General features: G+C 48.2%; 6 protein-coding genes across 6 annotated transcripts; 3 read left to right on the top strand and 3 right to left on the bottom strand.

Annotated features, from left to right (window-relative positions):
* Positions 1–694: 694 nt before the first annotated feature.
* Positions 695–2,139, top strand: FDH1 (formate dehydrogenase (NAD+); the record flags this gene model as incomplete). The annotated part of the gene is made up of 5 exons (XM_044823502.1): positions 695–712; positions 812–941; positions 1,026–1,161; positions 1,218–1,855; positions 1,907–2,139. The coding sequence occupies 5 exons, from the start codon at positions 695–697 to the stop codon at positions 2,137–2,139; spliced, it is 1,155 nt and encodes a 384-aa protein (XP_044681993.1).
* Positions 2,140–5,042: 2,903 nt separating this feature from the next.
* Positions 5,043–7,244, top strand: J7337_005827 (uncharacterized protein; the record flags this gene model as incomplete). The annotated part of the gene is made up of 1 exon (XM_044823501.1): positions 5,043–7,244. The coding sequence occupies one exon, from the start codon at positions 5,043–5,045 to the stop codon at positions 7,242–7,244; it is 2,202 nt and encodes a 733-aa protein (XP_044681992.1).
* Positions 7,245–7,598: 354 nt separating this feature from the next.
* Positions 7,599–9,218, top strand: J7337_005826 (uncharacterized protein; the record flags this gene model as incomplete). The annotated part of the gene is made up of 1 exon (XM_044823500.1): positions 7,599–9,218. One exon carries the CDS (start codon positions 7,599–7,601, stop codon positions 9,216–9,218), a length of 1,620 nt encoding a protein of 539 aa, XP_044681991.1.
* A 616-nt stretch (positions 9,219–9,834) lies between these two features.
* Positions 9,835–11,452, bottom strand: J7337_005825 (uncharacterized protein; the record flags this gene model as incomplete). Its single annotated transcript, XM_044823499.1, has 3 exons — positions 9,835–10,374; positions 10,441–10,562; positions 10,612–11,452. 3 exons carry the CDS (start codon positions 11,450–11,452, stop codon positions 9,835–9,837), a joined length of 1,503 nt encoding a protein of 500 aa, XP_044681990.1.
* Positions 11,453–12,013: 561 nt separating this feature from the next.
* Positions 12,014–12,319, bottom strand: J7337_005824 (uncharacterized protein; the record flags this gene model as incomplete). Its single annotated transcript, XM_044823498.1, has 2 exons — positions 12,014–12,171; positions 12,223–12,319. 2 exons carry the CDS (start codon positions 12,317–12,319, stop codon positions 12,014–12,016), a joined length of 255 nt encoding a protein of 84 aa, XP_044681989.1.
* A 568-nt stretch (positions 12,320–12,887) lies between these two features.
* On the bottom strand, positions 12,888–14,109 carry J7337_005823 (uncharacterized protein; the record flags this gene model as incomplete). The annotated part of the gene is made up of 3 exons (XM_044823497.1): positions 12,888–13,031; positions 13,083–13,525; positions 13,581–14,109. 3 exons carry the CDS (start codon positions 14,107–14,109, stop codon positions 12,888–12,890), a joined length of 1,116 nt encoding a protein of 371 aa, XP_044681988.1.
* Positions 14,110–14,996: the final 887 nt, after the last annotated feature.

Genomic DNA, 14,996 nt, shown 5'->3' with positions numbered 1-14,996 from the left:
TCACTGAAGGTGGGGCCAACTCGTTTTATTGAAGTTTTGGAAGGGTCTGAATTGCTTCTTTCTAAATTCTAAAATGTAGTACCATTAATCTCTTATCTTCATCTTCCCGAGCGTTCGGAACCAAGACCGCTTTAACCTTTTGCCAAAGATCACGTCAAGTGGGCACGGCGTCAAACGGAAGGTCTTCCGACCCCGTGAAGCCACAAAGAGTTCTCGTCCTGACTCACAGGTGCGGCTTCTCTCCCTAACCGTCGGCCAGATCGGTCTCATCTGCCGAGAGAGTATTCCGTCTTTGGGGCAGTCTGGCTATCTCTGCCAATGGCCGTCTCAGCACTTCACACCAATGGCGCAGTACCTTGGCATACTCTGCCAATGTCTCCGCACAATGCTCTCACGTAAGGAGAGTCGAATTGGGCGTCATACGCCCAATGAGCATTGATCTCATGCCCGAAGCCGCGATTCTTTTCCTATCTCAGTGGGTGTGGATTGGAGCTCCAATTGCGGGGTACGCTGTTGCCCACCGGAGTTGCTCGGTGATCGGGATCTGAGTGTGCGGACGGTTTTCCTACTGTTTCTACGTACATAAACAGATTCCCCTTGAAGATTCATCTACCCCTCAAATTGTTTGTCTGTCTTGTTATTCACTTCTTTCCTTCTCCATCGACAGCCAATTTCATCCTCACAACACAGAAACATGTCTACCGTGGGCAAGGTATGTACCTTTTACAAGCTTTACTACCCCTCATCACGCCTAGTGTCCTGCCCTGGACGAGAACCATCATGAAAGACGCATTGCTGATGCTATCACTAGACCATCACCTGTAAGGCCGCCGTCGCCTGGGAGGCCGGTAAGCCTCTGTCCATCGAGGACATTGAAGTTGCTCCTCCCAAGGCCAACGAGGTCCGTATCCAGGTCTACTACACTGGTGTTTGCCACACAGGTATGCTCTACCCACGTCATCGAGCTCTCATAGCTCTCGAGTCGTGCAAATCAGCTCAAGATTAGTGTGTTAACGTGGTTTTAGATGCCTACACTCTCTCCGGTAAGGACCCTGAGGGTGCTTTCCCCATTGTCCTCGGACACGAGGGCGCCGGTATCGTTGAGTCGGTTGGTGAGGGCGTCACCAACGTCAAGCCTGGTGACCACGTTGTTGCCCTTTAGTATGCATTTTTCATACCTTGATCAGTCTCGCAAAAGCTAACGTATTCTCGGTCAGCACCCCCGAATGCAAGGAGTGCAAGTTCTGCAAGTCCGGAAAGACCAACCTCTGCGGCAAGATCCGAGCCACTCAGGGTAAGGGTCTGATGCCCGATGGTACCTCTCGATTCAAGTGCAAGGGCAAGGATCTGCTTCATTTCATGGGCACCTCCACCTTCTCTCAGTACACCGTCGTCGCCGACATCTCCGTAGTCGCCATCGAGCACGATGCTCCTATGGACCGAACCTGTCTGCTTGGCTGCGGTATCACCACTGGATATGGTGCTGCTACCATTACAGCCAACGTTCAGGAGGGTGACAACGTGGCCGTCTTCGGTGCCGGATGTGTCGGTCTTTCAGTCGTTCAGGGTGCCGCTGCCCGTAAGGCTGGCAAGATCATTGTTGTTGATGTCAACCCCTCCAAGAAGGCCTGGGGTGACAAGTTCGGTGCTACTCACTTCGTGAACCCCACCGAGCTCGGTGACCAATCCATCCAAGATAAACTCATTGAGATGACTGATGGTGGTTGTGACTACACCTTCGACTGCACTGGCAACGTTGGTGTCATGCGTGCTGCCCTCGAGGCTTGCCACAAGGGTTGGGGTGAGAGCATTGTCATCGGTGTTGCTGCCGCTGGTCAGGAAATCTCTACTCGACGTAAGTTTACTCCTAATAGCATTGGAATTCGAAGATACTAACTTTCGACAGCTTTCCAACTTGTTACCGGCCGAGTTTGGCGAGGATGTGCATTCGGTGGTGTCAAGGGCCGCTCTCAGCTGAACGACCTTGTCGCTGACTACAAGAAGGGTGATCTCAAGGTCGACGAGTTCATCACCCACCGCAAGACTCTCGGCGAGATCAACAACGCCTTCGAGACGATGAAGCAAGGCGACTGCATCCGTGCCGTCGTCGATATGCAAAAGCTTGAGCCTAAGATTTAATGACCCAAAATGTAGTATAGATGAATGATATCAAAATTTTATGTTAAATGGCAAACTGTTTCTCTCTGCCTCGGGAGCCGCTCTTATTATGTGTCAAATTTGAGGACCTTGATAGATACCTTAAATAATGCCCTGTGCGACTGATACAGTGTTATATATGATGCGTACCTGTCACTCCACTGCTATTCGCGGCGTAGGAGGAACAATTCTGGTTACCTTGGGCCTCCAGTTGGATGTCTGTGGTCACCGCCGACCCAAGGCATCAAGGTAAGAGCAACTACCTACTTTATATCAGATAATAAGAATCTACTGGAATATCCATATTACTATATCATTATGAGAGTATAGCTAATATATTAGCTAATATAGAATACTATAATGATCTTTAAATTACATATACTGGTAGGCTATAGTTCTTATCTAGTAATTATTTTTATAGCCTTAACTTAGTAATAATTAATAAATAGGACTTAAGTATTTTACAGGCCTTAAGGGTCTGTTTTATTAGCTTCCTGCTAACTAGGTACAGGTTACCGGGATTATAAATATTTAGCGTTAGTACAAGCCCCTAATTATTTATAATAAATATATCTTTATAAATTCTCCTAAAAATCTATACTAAAAATTCTTATGTTAAATAATATTTAAAAATCTATTTAATTTAATATATTTTTTTATTTAATTTATTTTATTATAAAAGATATATATACTTAAAGGCTATATAAGGTGGCAAATCTTGGTTTATGTGGATCCAATTTTGCATATTTGTAATCCCGGTAACCTGTACTAACTGTACTATAGAAATAATATATAAGAAGAAGTATCTTACATTTAGTGTGGCATCCAGTATAACGTAGCCAATCAAATTGGCTTACACTGTATTAGACTTCTGCTAATTGCATTACTGATGTGACTGGAATATCCATCATTTAACAAAACAGACCCTCCTTTAATAAAAAGATCGTGTCACGTGCCCTACTGCACACAACCGACTCAAAGTAAACAATTGTATCGCTCCACTCCCCCTTGTTTATTTCACGACTTTTCCCCAGACATTTACTCCACTTCGTCCGTCTGTATCTAGGTATGCGATGCCATATCGGTACAAACAAAGTCAGCAAGAGGAGCATGATGATCTCTTAAACACTGTGACCTTATACCGGTGTATCACATGGCCTTACGCCCCTCTGAAACGTGTTCAAAGCCCCCCCAATCCTCTTTCATGCGGATCGCTGGAAGACTCGGCACATGCCACATGAATTGTCGCAAGGTATTTCCTCTTGTCATTACGATCAATCTCTTGTACTAATATTGATACAATAGCTCAACGAGTCAATGATCACAATTGCGTTCGAGTTTATGGGCTCGAATCACGCGTGCTCTTACGCGTCTAGTGATGGTCATATCAGTCGCCTCAGAGATTCCATATGGCATATCTTCCATATTCGCCAAGATACTGTCGAGGACGATGTCACACGAAATAACAACTGTCATGACCTGATCAACTAGAATTCGGCCATAGCGCAATGCAAGACCTTGTCATCAGACTTGCTTCCTGGTTGTCTCCCGCACGCTATTCCACGCCTCTCGCTATGGTCAAGCCAATAGTCTTGGAGAACCATACGCTCGTCCCTCCCATGTTCAGCAAAACCCAGCCGAAGAAAACATCACGGGAACCAACGGTGGCTATTACCTAGTCAACTATGATCTAGTCATAGCAGAAGTCATGGCTTTATCGCTAGTCCTGCTTCCCAGACGCGTGTTGCGTGTCTTCTCCGGCGCCCTCGTCGTATACGAATCAGCTGTCCGTTATCGCAAGTTCATCTTGGAGCTCACTCGCACCTTTGTCGAGAACATATTCTTACTCGATATTGATGTCAGTGCAACGGTAGCCGCCTCAGGTCGGCGTGTCTTGCCACTGTCTCCAAGCAGGATCGCCCAATAACATTGCTCTTCACCACTTCCAGTCTGGTCGTTCCTCAGCCTGGCCACACCTTGTCGTCACACCACAAACCAAGAAACATTGAGGCATAAAGTCACTGCGAAGGGCCAACTGATAACTGGCCGTGGACTTTTTCAGTCAGTCGCGACTTATTCTTAGTCTAGTCAGCACGAGCATGCCGTATGGGTTTGACCTCCTCTGTTCTTTTCACACCAGACAGTTCCTGACCACGAGCTCTTGTCATTACGAAGACTCCATCTTTCAATAGCAACACCGAGCTACTGAGATTGTGCTTGATGTTGTCGATAATTCATCTCGGAGATGTATTCATCGTCAGCTTATTTTTCAGTAGTGACATGGCCGCGTCGTATCCCCTCAATTCTGTATCTTGGTTTCTCCTCTCTCTTGTCATCTCTTCTTCTGCAAAACCCTAAGCCAGTCAGAGCACTGCTCTGGTAATTGCCACTCGTCTTTGACGAGTAAAAGACAGGGCCTAAGAGACTGGTCCCCTCCGGCGCGCAACAAGCGCACCGCATTCGTGCTGGCATCGAATGCGGAGCTTTTTTTTTAATTCTCTAACTCCGTACCTTTATCCCATCAATCCTTATACCCGCCCAGCAAAGATGAGATGACAAGACAGTCCAGGAACTTTATACCACCTACCTTACCTATACATACTACTCGCAGTCTGCCCAGCACTTTCCTTCACACGCTCCTTCCCATAACCGCGACTATGCATACAGATCATCCAAGGAAGGAACAATGCGTGTCTAACATGCCTCCCCATGACTTCCACGCGTCCAACTTTCCTAAAGAAGCAATGACGCACCCGATGTACCTTCCCACAGCCCTGACTGCGTATCGGTAGTCCAAGGAAGGGACGACATGCAACCATGTCAGAGTCTGACGATGCCCCAAACTGTTCTTGGACTCAAGCCAGACATGAACAGTCCAATTCAAAATGTCTTCAAATCTTGAGCGTTCAGCTCTCCAGGATATCTCCAATATCCTGCCTCGCTCAAAGACAAAGCGCAAGCGTATGGCCAGACAGATCATTGACGATGATACTGATTCTGACAATGCCTCTGCCCCCATCCACCTCCCCACCAAACCATTGCCCTCCAACGCCCCTTGTTCAGACACTGACTCTGATACTCCCCTTGTCCCAAGAATCCGAAAGAAGCGAATTGCCAATCAACATTCAAACCCCAAACACTCAGTCGATGATGTCGTTCATTCCCTCGAGGATGATGGAACTTGGAGTCCCCCTCAAGCCCAAAATTATTCCTTCGATTCTGACACTGATGGGGAAGGCAATGACATAATTGATGCATATAAAGTCGTCGATCTTGCTGAAGGGGTACAAGATACTAAAGGGCTTGTGGACGAAGACGACTCAGAAGATGATGACAATTTAGAAAAGGAGGTCACCGATGGTGGTGCAAGACACTGGGTAACCCGGCTCCTAGCAATCACACAAGAACCACCTAACGATATCGCCCCTTACCTTATGCCAGGTGTCTCGCTGCCTGTCGTTAAAGCCAACCAGCTGCTCTTTGAGTCTACAGTCACATCTATGCTGGAAAGAGCGCAGAAATATGCTATGACACAGGAGCTATCTGATCTTCGAGTAAAGAACTTCAAAGAGCGTGCCCTTTCTGTTGGGTTCTGGAACTTATTCGAACGCCTCCAAGTGGCAGAAATGACAAAACCCTTTTTCGGATCGATGGCACCCGAGGTCATGTCGCTACTAGGCCGCAAAGACCTTCAGCCAGCTGACCTCTTGGATCTACCTCGAGTTGATGATCATTTCCGTCTTTGGGGTGTATATGTCAACATTGTCACTGACAAGTTCGGAAGAGTCCGCGGAGTCTACATTGGGTCAAGCGTCGCATATAAAACATACATCGGGATCACAGGTCGTGTACGCGGCCACTTGGCCAATGCCATGAAACCATTCGATTCGCTATCCGCGGCACAGAAATCTGAGCATTATCGTTTCCTTAGCCAACCTGGAATGTCTTCGAATTTCCGCACCCTCGCTCTTTTCAAAATCCAGGCTAATAACACCGCCCCTACTGTCCTCGCCGAGGCCATTTTGATGTCCTTCCTGTCAACAGTCATAGTGTCCTCAGAACAGCAGGTCTTTCTGGAAACGTTGCGACAGGACCTCCCTGGTGTCCATGACTTCTCGGCAATTGGTCTCAACCGTAGCATTCCTTTAGCCTACGGATACAAAGGCATGCCCGTATCCCATACACTGCATCAAACCTGGCTAAAGGAGAACGGCCTCGAAGACGTATGCATGAATTGTGGGAGACATGCACCTGACGACGATAAGGATTGGGGTGGATGGTTCTCTAAACGCCGCTGCCGAGCATGTCTGAGTTGGCGGAATGCACATGGACACGAAAAGCAACCTGGAGAATTTGTTAGTCTGATTGATCATCAACTATTCTGGGTCGACATGGGCCATCCAGATGTTTGTCAAAACCCTCTTTGCGGAGAACCACGCCGACCCGGCCGCAATGCTTTCAGGGGTTTTGGGCCCGAGTCACGATGTATCGCATGTTACAAGCACAAGATTAAATATGAAGAGGAAGACCCCAGCCCGCACAATGGAAAGCCTTTTGCAAAACATCAGGAATGGTTAGATCAAGGAAATCATGACGTCTATGGGACTTGTCGTGAACTACGACCAGACGAAAGCCATCTCCTAGGCTGGACTGGCTGGCTGGACGCTTCCAAATGCGCAAGGTGCACCAAGAACGCGCGCCCAACAAATGACGATGACGCTGCATGGGTTGAAGAACACGGCGACACTTGTGCTTTGTGCGGCGTTGATCGCATCTATACAAATCTTATACATGGACGAGCTGCTAACCGGAGATGCCTGTCTTGCTTCCAGTATAAACAGAAGCATAAACACGACAAGCCACCAGCAGAAATCGCATATGGTGATAAGTCCGTCCATGCACAGTGGGTAGCCCAAGGCAATCGAGATGTTTGTTGCGAATGTGGTCGTGCCCGAACCAAGACAAATTTCTATGGCTGGAGAGATAAGGCCAAATGCAGGACATGCTACAAAAGAGCTCTAAAGGCGGGCAACCGAGTACTTCGAAAGAATACGAAGAAGAAACAGAAGGGAGTCAGCGGCGGTTAAGTGGGTCTAATGGGCAACACCTGTAGCCTTGAGTGCAATTTTTTTGAGACTCCTTATTTCGTATGCATTTGCTATGAAAAATCAGAGTTTATAATAATTTGCACCTGAGCCAGCAGGAGTACCAGTGTGATTGTTTATATCTATCCACCACACCCCGCGCCTCCACTCCAACCTGAACTCTTCACCAACGCCATACTACATGCATGATAACTTCAACTTGTAGACTCGACAACTCATACTCTGCGGCTCTGACAGTGATATCCTTGCAAAGGTAAGCAAGCCCCGTGTGCAACTTGCTGATTATGTTGACTGACAATCGCCGGACGGTTAGTATCTCTACGCACGCAGCTCACGATGGCTGCCGCGGTTGACGTCGAGTCTGACGGCTCTGTCAGAGATCTCTTCCAAGATCCTCCATTTGACCTTCAGAACGTTCGCTTCGATGTCTCTGGCCTTGTCTCCCAAAATGACCTCGATGTTGAAACTCTTGAGACACTCTACAGCCAAATGCTCCAGGAAATCTATGATCGGACTGGCGTCACTGCCCTCTACCCCCCTGGACATTTTCCGGCCTGTCATGATGCTACTGTCAAACTTCTCATGAAGAATCATGGTCTGATGTGGACAGAGTCTTTTACCAAGTCCACCGGCTACAGAACTCTCCAGAGACGTGCTAAACTCGTCACTGAACAAGACCAAGAGCTCCCTGAAGACATCAAGAATCTGATCCCGTGCCCCTATGCCCCTTTTCTCTTGTCCTGTATTGCTCTGGTCCTTTTTCGAAAGCCCCCTACAGGAAGTCCTAGCAAAGCCATCATTTCGATGTTCTGCGACAAAAATGTTGCCAAGTGGCTGAACCTCGCTATTCGTATCTATGAGAGGGACCGATCCCACCTCCTGTTCATCTCGGTTGATGATGGCTACAACCTTGATGATGGGCGTCAGAGCCGAATTATTCAGGACGGACACAAAAAATACCTTCGTGTCAAGAGCCACTCTGTCGATGACTCAGTGTTCCAGCATGAGATTGACCAGTATTTTAAGCCCGAATGGACAGGCTTCAATGATCACGACAACTCCGAATGGACAGGCTTCAGTGATCACGACAACTCCGAATGGACAGGCTTCAGTGATCACGACAACCCCTCGGATGATGAAATGGATCTTGACAGCCAGCACGTCACTTCCGATGAGTCGGTCCAGCCTGACTCTGATGACAAGTTGCAGAAGCTATATACAATGCTGCATCGACATGAGCCCGCATTCCTTAAGTTTTCACAGGAGGCTCCTCAGATTTTGCTCAACTCTGCGTCTACTGCTAGAGATGTCATGCGTCTTACAATCCTAGTCAATATGACTAATAAGAGCATGGCAGCTGAGGCGAAGCGACAGAGAGAGCATGACAAGAACATGATGTCGATCTTGCAAAATGTCCAGCTTGCCTTTCAGGACACAAAAACCCGCATTGGAACCCTGGAGCAGCGCCTTACCGAGAGTATTGCTGGGATTTCTCCTCAGGTCAATGCTTCCGTACAGGAGCTCCTCAATAAGAGCGTCGCTGAGATTTCCACTCAGGTCAATGCTTCTGTACAAGAGCTCCTCAATAAGAGCGTCGCTGAGATTTCCACTCAAGTCAATGCTTCTATGCAGCAGCGCCTTACCGAGAGTACCGCTGGGATTTCCACTCAGGTCAATGCTTCTGTACAAGAGCTCCTCAATAAGAGCGTCGCTGAGATTTCCACTCAAGTCAATGCTTCTATGCAGCAGCGCCTTACCGAGAGTACCGCTGGGATTTCCACTCAGGTCAATGCTTCTGTACAAGAGCTCCTTAATAAGAGCGTCACTGAGATTTCCACTCAAGTCAATGCTTCTATGGAGGAAGGGCCGGAACGGTACAAGCAGGCACTCATCAGCGTCTTCCGAGATACCAACCGTGAATTGTTAGATTATTTATCACGACAATCCCTCGGATGAGGACATGCAGTAAGCCTGCTTCGTTACACTGATACCTCGTTGCCTTGGAAAATGGCAAGTCAGTTGAGATTTACAATATGTAAGTTGATGCAGCTGGTCATGATTGATTGTGTCACTAACTCATTAGCCAGGGGCTAGGTGTATGTTGGCATGCAACTGCTTGGCGCATAGAGGACCTCGACATGGGAAGGACGGGCGGCGTATCTTGTGTCACGTTTATAAATACAGTTTGCTATGGGTTTATGGGGATAAGACGCACTGAGAATATGTTTGCGGAGATCAGACACATCGAGAACGGGACCAGTGGTATATTACCCAAGGGATATGGTTCATGCATAACTGCAACGGACTACTTTACTCTATGGGTATAGGCTTGAGATATTTTGGTAGAAACAACCTTTGTTGCTTCAATCATTCTTCCCAGTGATACTGTCGTCACAAGAGCCATATATCTTATAGGCCATGTATATCACAATGATTATCTTCCTTGAAGACTACGGGATCACCAGTCCAAATGGTACATACAGTCAGCTTATGACTGTATGTTCATTCCAAAACCAGCCTCAATTGCTCAGCCCTTTGTAACCCACAAACGACCTTTCTCAGTACCTAGACCTCAACAGTTGTTGATGTCGAACACCTTTCCCTCTGCCACGTGATTCAATATAGAAGTCACCACCCTGAAATCTCTGGCGACATCAACCATCCAGTTGGATACAGCCATTCGTACAGCCTTTTCTCCCTTCCAGCTTGTGCCACTCACATACATCTGCCGGGTCTCATTGATCTTCTGAACTAGCTCATTGTTCAAAATGGAATCCTTAGCACGGAAAAGAACAATCATGAAGATCTCATTCAAGTCAGCACCGTCGTCGGGGAGTAGCTCGTAGTGCTCCGAGTCCCTCAAGAACGCAGCGACTCGGCGGGATAAAGCAGTCATGTTGGCCAGCAACTTTGCCATCCCTGGTCGACCTTCACTGAGGAGAACAGCATATGCGGGGAGGGCACGGAACCGCCGCGAGTTCTCAAGGCCAATATTTAGGGGCGAGGGAATGCTGGAGGCCCACCCCGTGGAGAGATATGCAGCATTGGGGTTGGTGAAGACGGATTGAAGAATAGCAGGTGATCGCGTGAGGAACATGCCGCAGTCATAGGGCTGACCAAGTTAGCAATTAGAGTGACTACCAGTCAAAGTCAAGCCGACATGATATGGGATACTCACGACATTGAGAAGCTTGTGCCCGTCAACGGTGATACTGTCTACTAACTCGATCCCCTCAACACGATCACGAAGGATTTTGTAGTCGTCCTCTTCGGGAAGAGCGCAAGCAAAGATACCGAAGGCTGATATGTTAGAGGATGAACGGCATCTTGCAAAAGAGTTGGATCTTACCTCCATCGACATGAATCCAAGCTCCATACTTGTCCGCCAACTCCCTTACTTTACGCATCTCTTCAGCTCCCGTTAAAGCATATCGCCCGGTGTTAACCTCTCCAGCGCTTAATGCAATAACACTTGCGGTGTCTTTCGTCTGAAGTTCTCTTTCCAGAGCCTCAAGATCCAATCTCCATGGCTCACTATCGTTGAGTCTCAGCTCCTTCACAGCTCCTCGTCCGAAGCCGACAATACTCGCTGCCTTAGACAAGGAGCTATGGCCTGCACTTGTGAGGATCTGGAGCTCCTTGACGCCAGCAGAAAGACAAGCCGCAAGCAAGCCGACCTCACCAATACTCTGCCCGCGTTTCTCCAAGATGGCCTCGCGTCCACATGCAAGTCCGAGAACATTACTGCCCGTAGCTCCAGTCGTGAAGGTGCGCCCTTTCCAATCTCCAAGTCTCAGTAGCGAAACGAGCATCTCCAAAGCTGCAACCTCCAGTGCGGTCGCAATTGTCTGCGCTGGCAGATGGACCTGGACATTCTGATCCAGGCGGGAGACTACATTGTCTGCCCACTCAGCAATAGGAAGAGTACCACCAGTGACAAACCCGTAGTAACGGGACGAACTGCCCTGACCGTTACACGCGGGAACAATGTCCTGTATGATGTGTCGTACAACATCTTCCTGTGAGACACCTCGGAGGTAGTCATCCGAACCAGGCCGAGGGAGCTTGGCTTCGGCGGTCTGAATGGCAGATAACTCGGGAAGAGTAGGTGCCGGAGCGGAGCCGGGCTCGGGGCCATGGCGACGGGATAAACGGGTCCGTTGGACGTCGAGATTGAATAAGTCACTCATTCTTGCCCAAAATATAGGTCAAAATGATGGTACTGTTACAAATGCCTCTAGAGAAATTGTTTACCCTGAGAACAACATGAGTCACTCAGTTTACCGCTATCTCACACCGTTCATGTAAGCCTCCCCACTTGCCTTGGCCGCTTAAGCCGCAGCCTGCAGCACGATCCTTCGACAATAGAGGACGATTGTCATGGTGTTGACTCCTGTAGTTATCTCGGCCAACTTATCCGATGCTCCCTTTGGAAGGTGGGTTAGTCCCATAGAAATGTTTCTGGACTCAGAGAGACTCATATGATGGCACGCGATCAATCAAGTTCTCAGTCCATATGAATGTTTTTTTTGCTCTGATGGCCCTGATGATATATCCTGATGTGTGAAACCATCTGCCACTCGCTTCTAGACTGAGATCTTTGAACTCGATACAAATCCACCTATATATAGTGTAGCTTAATGCAACATGTGGTATGCGCCATGCCAAAATCAAATCAGATCAAATAAAATAAAATCAAATCAAATAAAAGTGCACGCTGCCGCCTTCGAGTCCCAGAGTTGGGCATCTCTCTATAGCTTGGCGCTCTCGCCGACAGCGCCAATCTTGAGGTCCTTGCCATACTTTGCCAGGACATGCTCGTTGTGGTACTTCCAGAAGGCCTTGGTAGCGTTCTTTCCAGACCAGCGCTTCAGGATCTTAGCACCACCGGGATGTTCATCGATGAACTCTGCGGATATTTGTCAGTTTTGTTCTGCGAGTTTGGGTTCGGTCGCCGTACTGGTCACGTCGTAAACGTCATTCTCAACAATGAGCCAGAAACCATTGGCCTCATCCTTGTGCTTTCCAACCTCAGCGGTAGTATATGTCTCGGACATTTTGGTAGGTAGGTAGTTATAAAAGTCGAGCTATAACGGAAATGAGAAGTTGACAAAAGAATTGAGCTGTAGATGAAAGCGTAGGTGATAAGAGAATAAGGTAAATTATAATGGATGAGCTTGGAAAAGAAACAAGGAGTTCTTTCCGGGGCAGCGCCGTCGGCAGGTGGGGGGCTTGCCTCGGTCCACGGTCACGAGCAGCCCGCACTTTCACCCATTTCAGAAGCTTAGGGGCCGGGGGAGCTGGGGAAGTGCGCTAGGAAAGCTACTAAGCCGGGTAGTCTGCACCTATCACAGAGAGGCAATTGGCAACTTTCACAAGGAAGCACGCGATTTGAAGCCCCAGTTGGTCTCATCGGCACCTAAGGTATTACTCAAGATGGCCGGCCCTATTAGAGCCGGGATGAGCTACCTATATCTACTGTAACAGATTGCTGATGCATAAATCCAGATTATTTGTAGAAATTGAGAAAATGCTTTCTAAACCAAAACTCAAGGTCATTTGTAGTACAAGTACGCCGCTTCTCTATACCCTTTATTCGTTGACTCATCAAGTCTGGCCAGCTTATTATACGACAACTGTAGTAGATCTCCTTCGGATCGCGTCACGGAATCGGTCCGCAAACGCTGCTGTTCCACGGCAATCACTCTCCGCTCGCTTCTCAAGAGCCTTTGGCAGCCATTCACTAATCTTGACAATCCGATTCTCGTTCTACACCTCGTCAGTTCGCCCGAATCTCTCAGCAATATGTACTAGACTTACGGATGGATGAGTGCTCAGCATTTCTGGGGCTTCTTCTCCGCTGGCATGCTGAAGCGCGTGCATTCGCTGCCAGAAGCCCAAAGCTGCACGGGGGTCATAACAGGCTTCGGCCATCATCATTAGGCCGATGTAGTCTGCCTCGCTTTCCTGCTTGCGACCCATGGGAAGGTAGAAGAGTAGATCTTGTAGGTAATATCCTCCCACGACATTCCAAAGTCCAAAGAGCGCAAGGCCAGGCAGAGCTCCAGCGAGGAAGAACAAGCTTCCGGCCGTAAGATTTCCTACCCATGCAGCAGAGAGGCGCTCTGCTGCGTGAGAGGCTGTATTATGCGCGATCTCGTGCCCTAGTACTGCTGCGAGGGCATCCTCACTGCGGCAGACGTTGATAATACCACTATGCACAAACACTTTACCTCCAGGGAGGACAAAGGCGTTTGCTGTTCCTATGGTCAAAGGTCAGCAAACCAACAGTCGCTGCGCATGATCGCCAGAACGTACCATTATCAGCTATCACAAATATCTCCCAATTGAGGTCCGCCATGCCGCTCACGGGGATCAACTTCTTCATTACCCTCCTGACCAAGATAGTCCTTGGATCCCATTCTGATAGAAAATGACCACCCTGCGCTCTGACCTGCTCAATGACCTGTGCAGCTGCTTTCGAATGCGCACGTGCGACCATAGAATCAGAGAGGAAATTGAATCTTCGACGGCCCGTGACCGGCACAGTCTGAGAGTTGTAGAAGTAGAAGCCAATGGCGGCGAGAACGGTTGCTATCACGGTGAGACGCGAATTGCGACTACTGCCCGCTTGTGTGAACTTGCGCGCAGCACGATGTGGGACGAGGGGTCGCGCAGCTTGTAGGCGCTCTTGTAGTTCTCGTTCGGAATGTTGCTGGGCGCGATATTGGCATTGCGAGAAGGTCCTACGACGAGAGATAGGGGATATGGCAGTGCGATGAATAAGGAAAATGGTCGGGCGGCTTATGCTCAGTGATGACTTTTGAAGTAAACGAGGGGCAGTCATTGTCGGATTTGGCGGCCGGCGTGATTCGGTCAATTGTCGTGTTGCTATCCCGTATTTTGCTCTATAATTATAAGCAGTGATAAGATCGAATAAATATCAAGAAGCCAGCGGGCCGCGGGGCTGGCGACTGTGTGCTTGCTTGTGTGTTGCTGTGTCTCGTGATAGTTATTGGTTCAGCACAGGTTAGAAGAAACTACTTGGTTTGCGTCATGATCAGTCTGCAGCTCTCCCGCCTAGGTAGGCCCGCTATCGGGAACCTAGGTATTCAAGCGATTCAAGCGATAAACGACACTAAACTTAGGCAAGTTTAGAATAGATTTGATAAATTTAGTGGGTCTTTACCACCCAATTGCCTCGGCTAAAAGCGTGGAGGCACGATGATAGATGTACTACGGAATACAGCAACGCTCTTGAGAAGAACAAAAATATTTGCTTCATCTTCATCATCAGATTTCATAAATTCTCATAGATAAATGATAAAAAAGAAGTCAAAGTACTTCCTTCCTTGAGATGAAAGACTTCACTGTCTCTATGGTCTTCGTGGGTGATAGCTGTTACAGCCCGCCCTGATTTTCTTTCCGTTCCAGGGACCCTTGGGACTCAACATCCACTCATGAATGAACGAGCGTATAGCTCTGCAATTGTTACCAATACTGAAATTACAGATCAGTATGATCATCGCAGGTACCCAGTACCTGAAAAATGACACACATTTACTCATCCGCACGAAGAAGATCTTATCCGTACCCAGTGGTCGGCGTGTCTGTTGCCTGGGATTTCCGAATAGTATCACGAACTACACTAACAAATTTGCTTCCCCATCACAAACCCAACAGCTGACATCCAGATTCAAGCTTTACTATCACACAGAAACTTTTGTCATATAC

This window comes from Fusarium musae, chromosome 4, assembly GCF_019915245.1.
Source record: "Fusarium musae strain F31 chromosome 4, whole genome shotgun sequence".
Classification (NCBI taxonomy): Eukaryota; Fungi; Ascomycota; class Sordariomycetes; order Hypocreales; family Nectriaceae; genus Fusarium; species Fusarium musae.
Note: the sequence above shows the minus strand (reverse complement) of the source record. Positions and strands in the feature narration are given on the sequence as shown.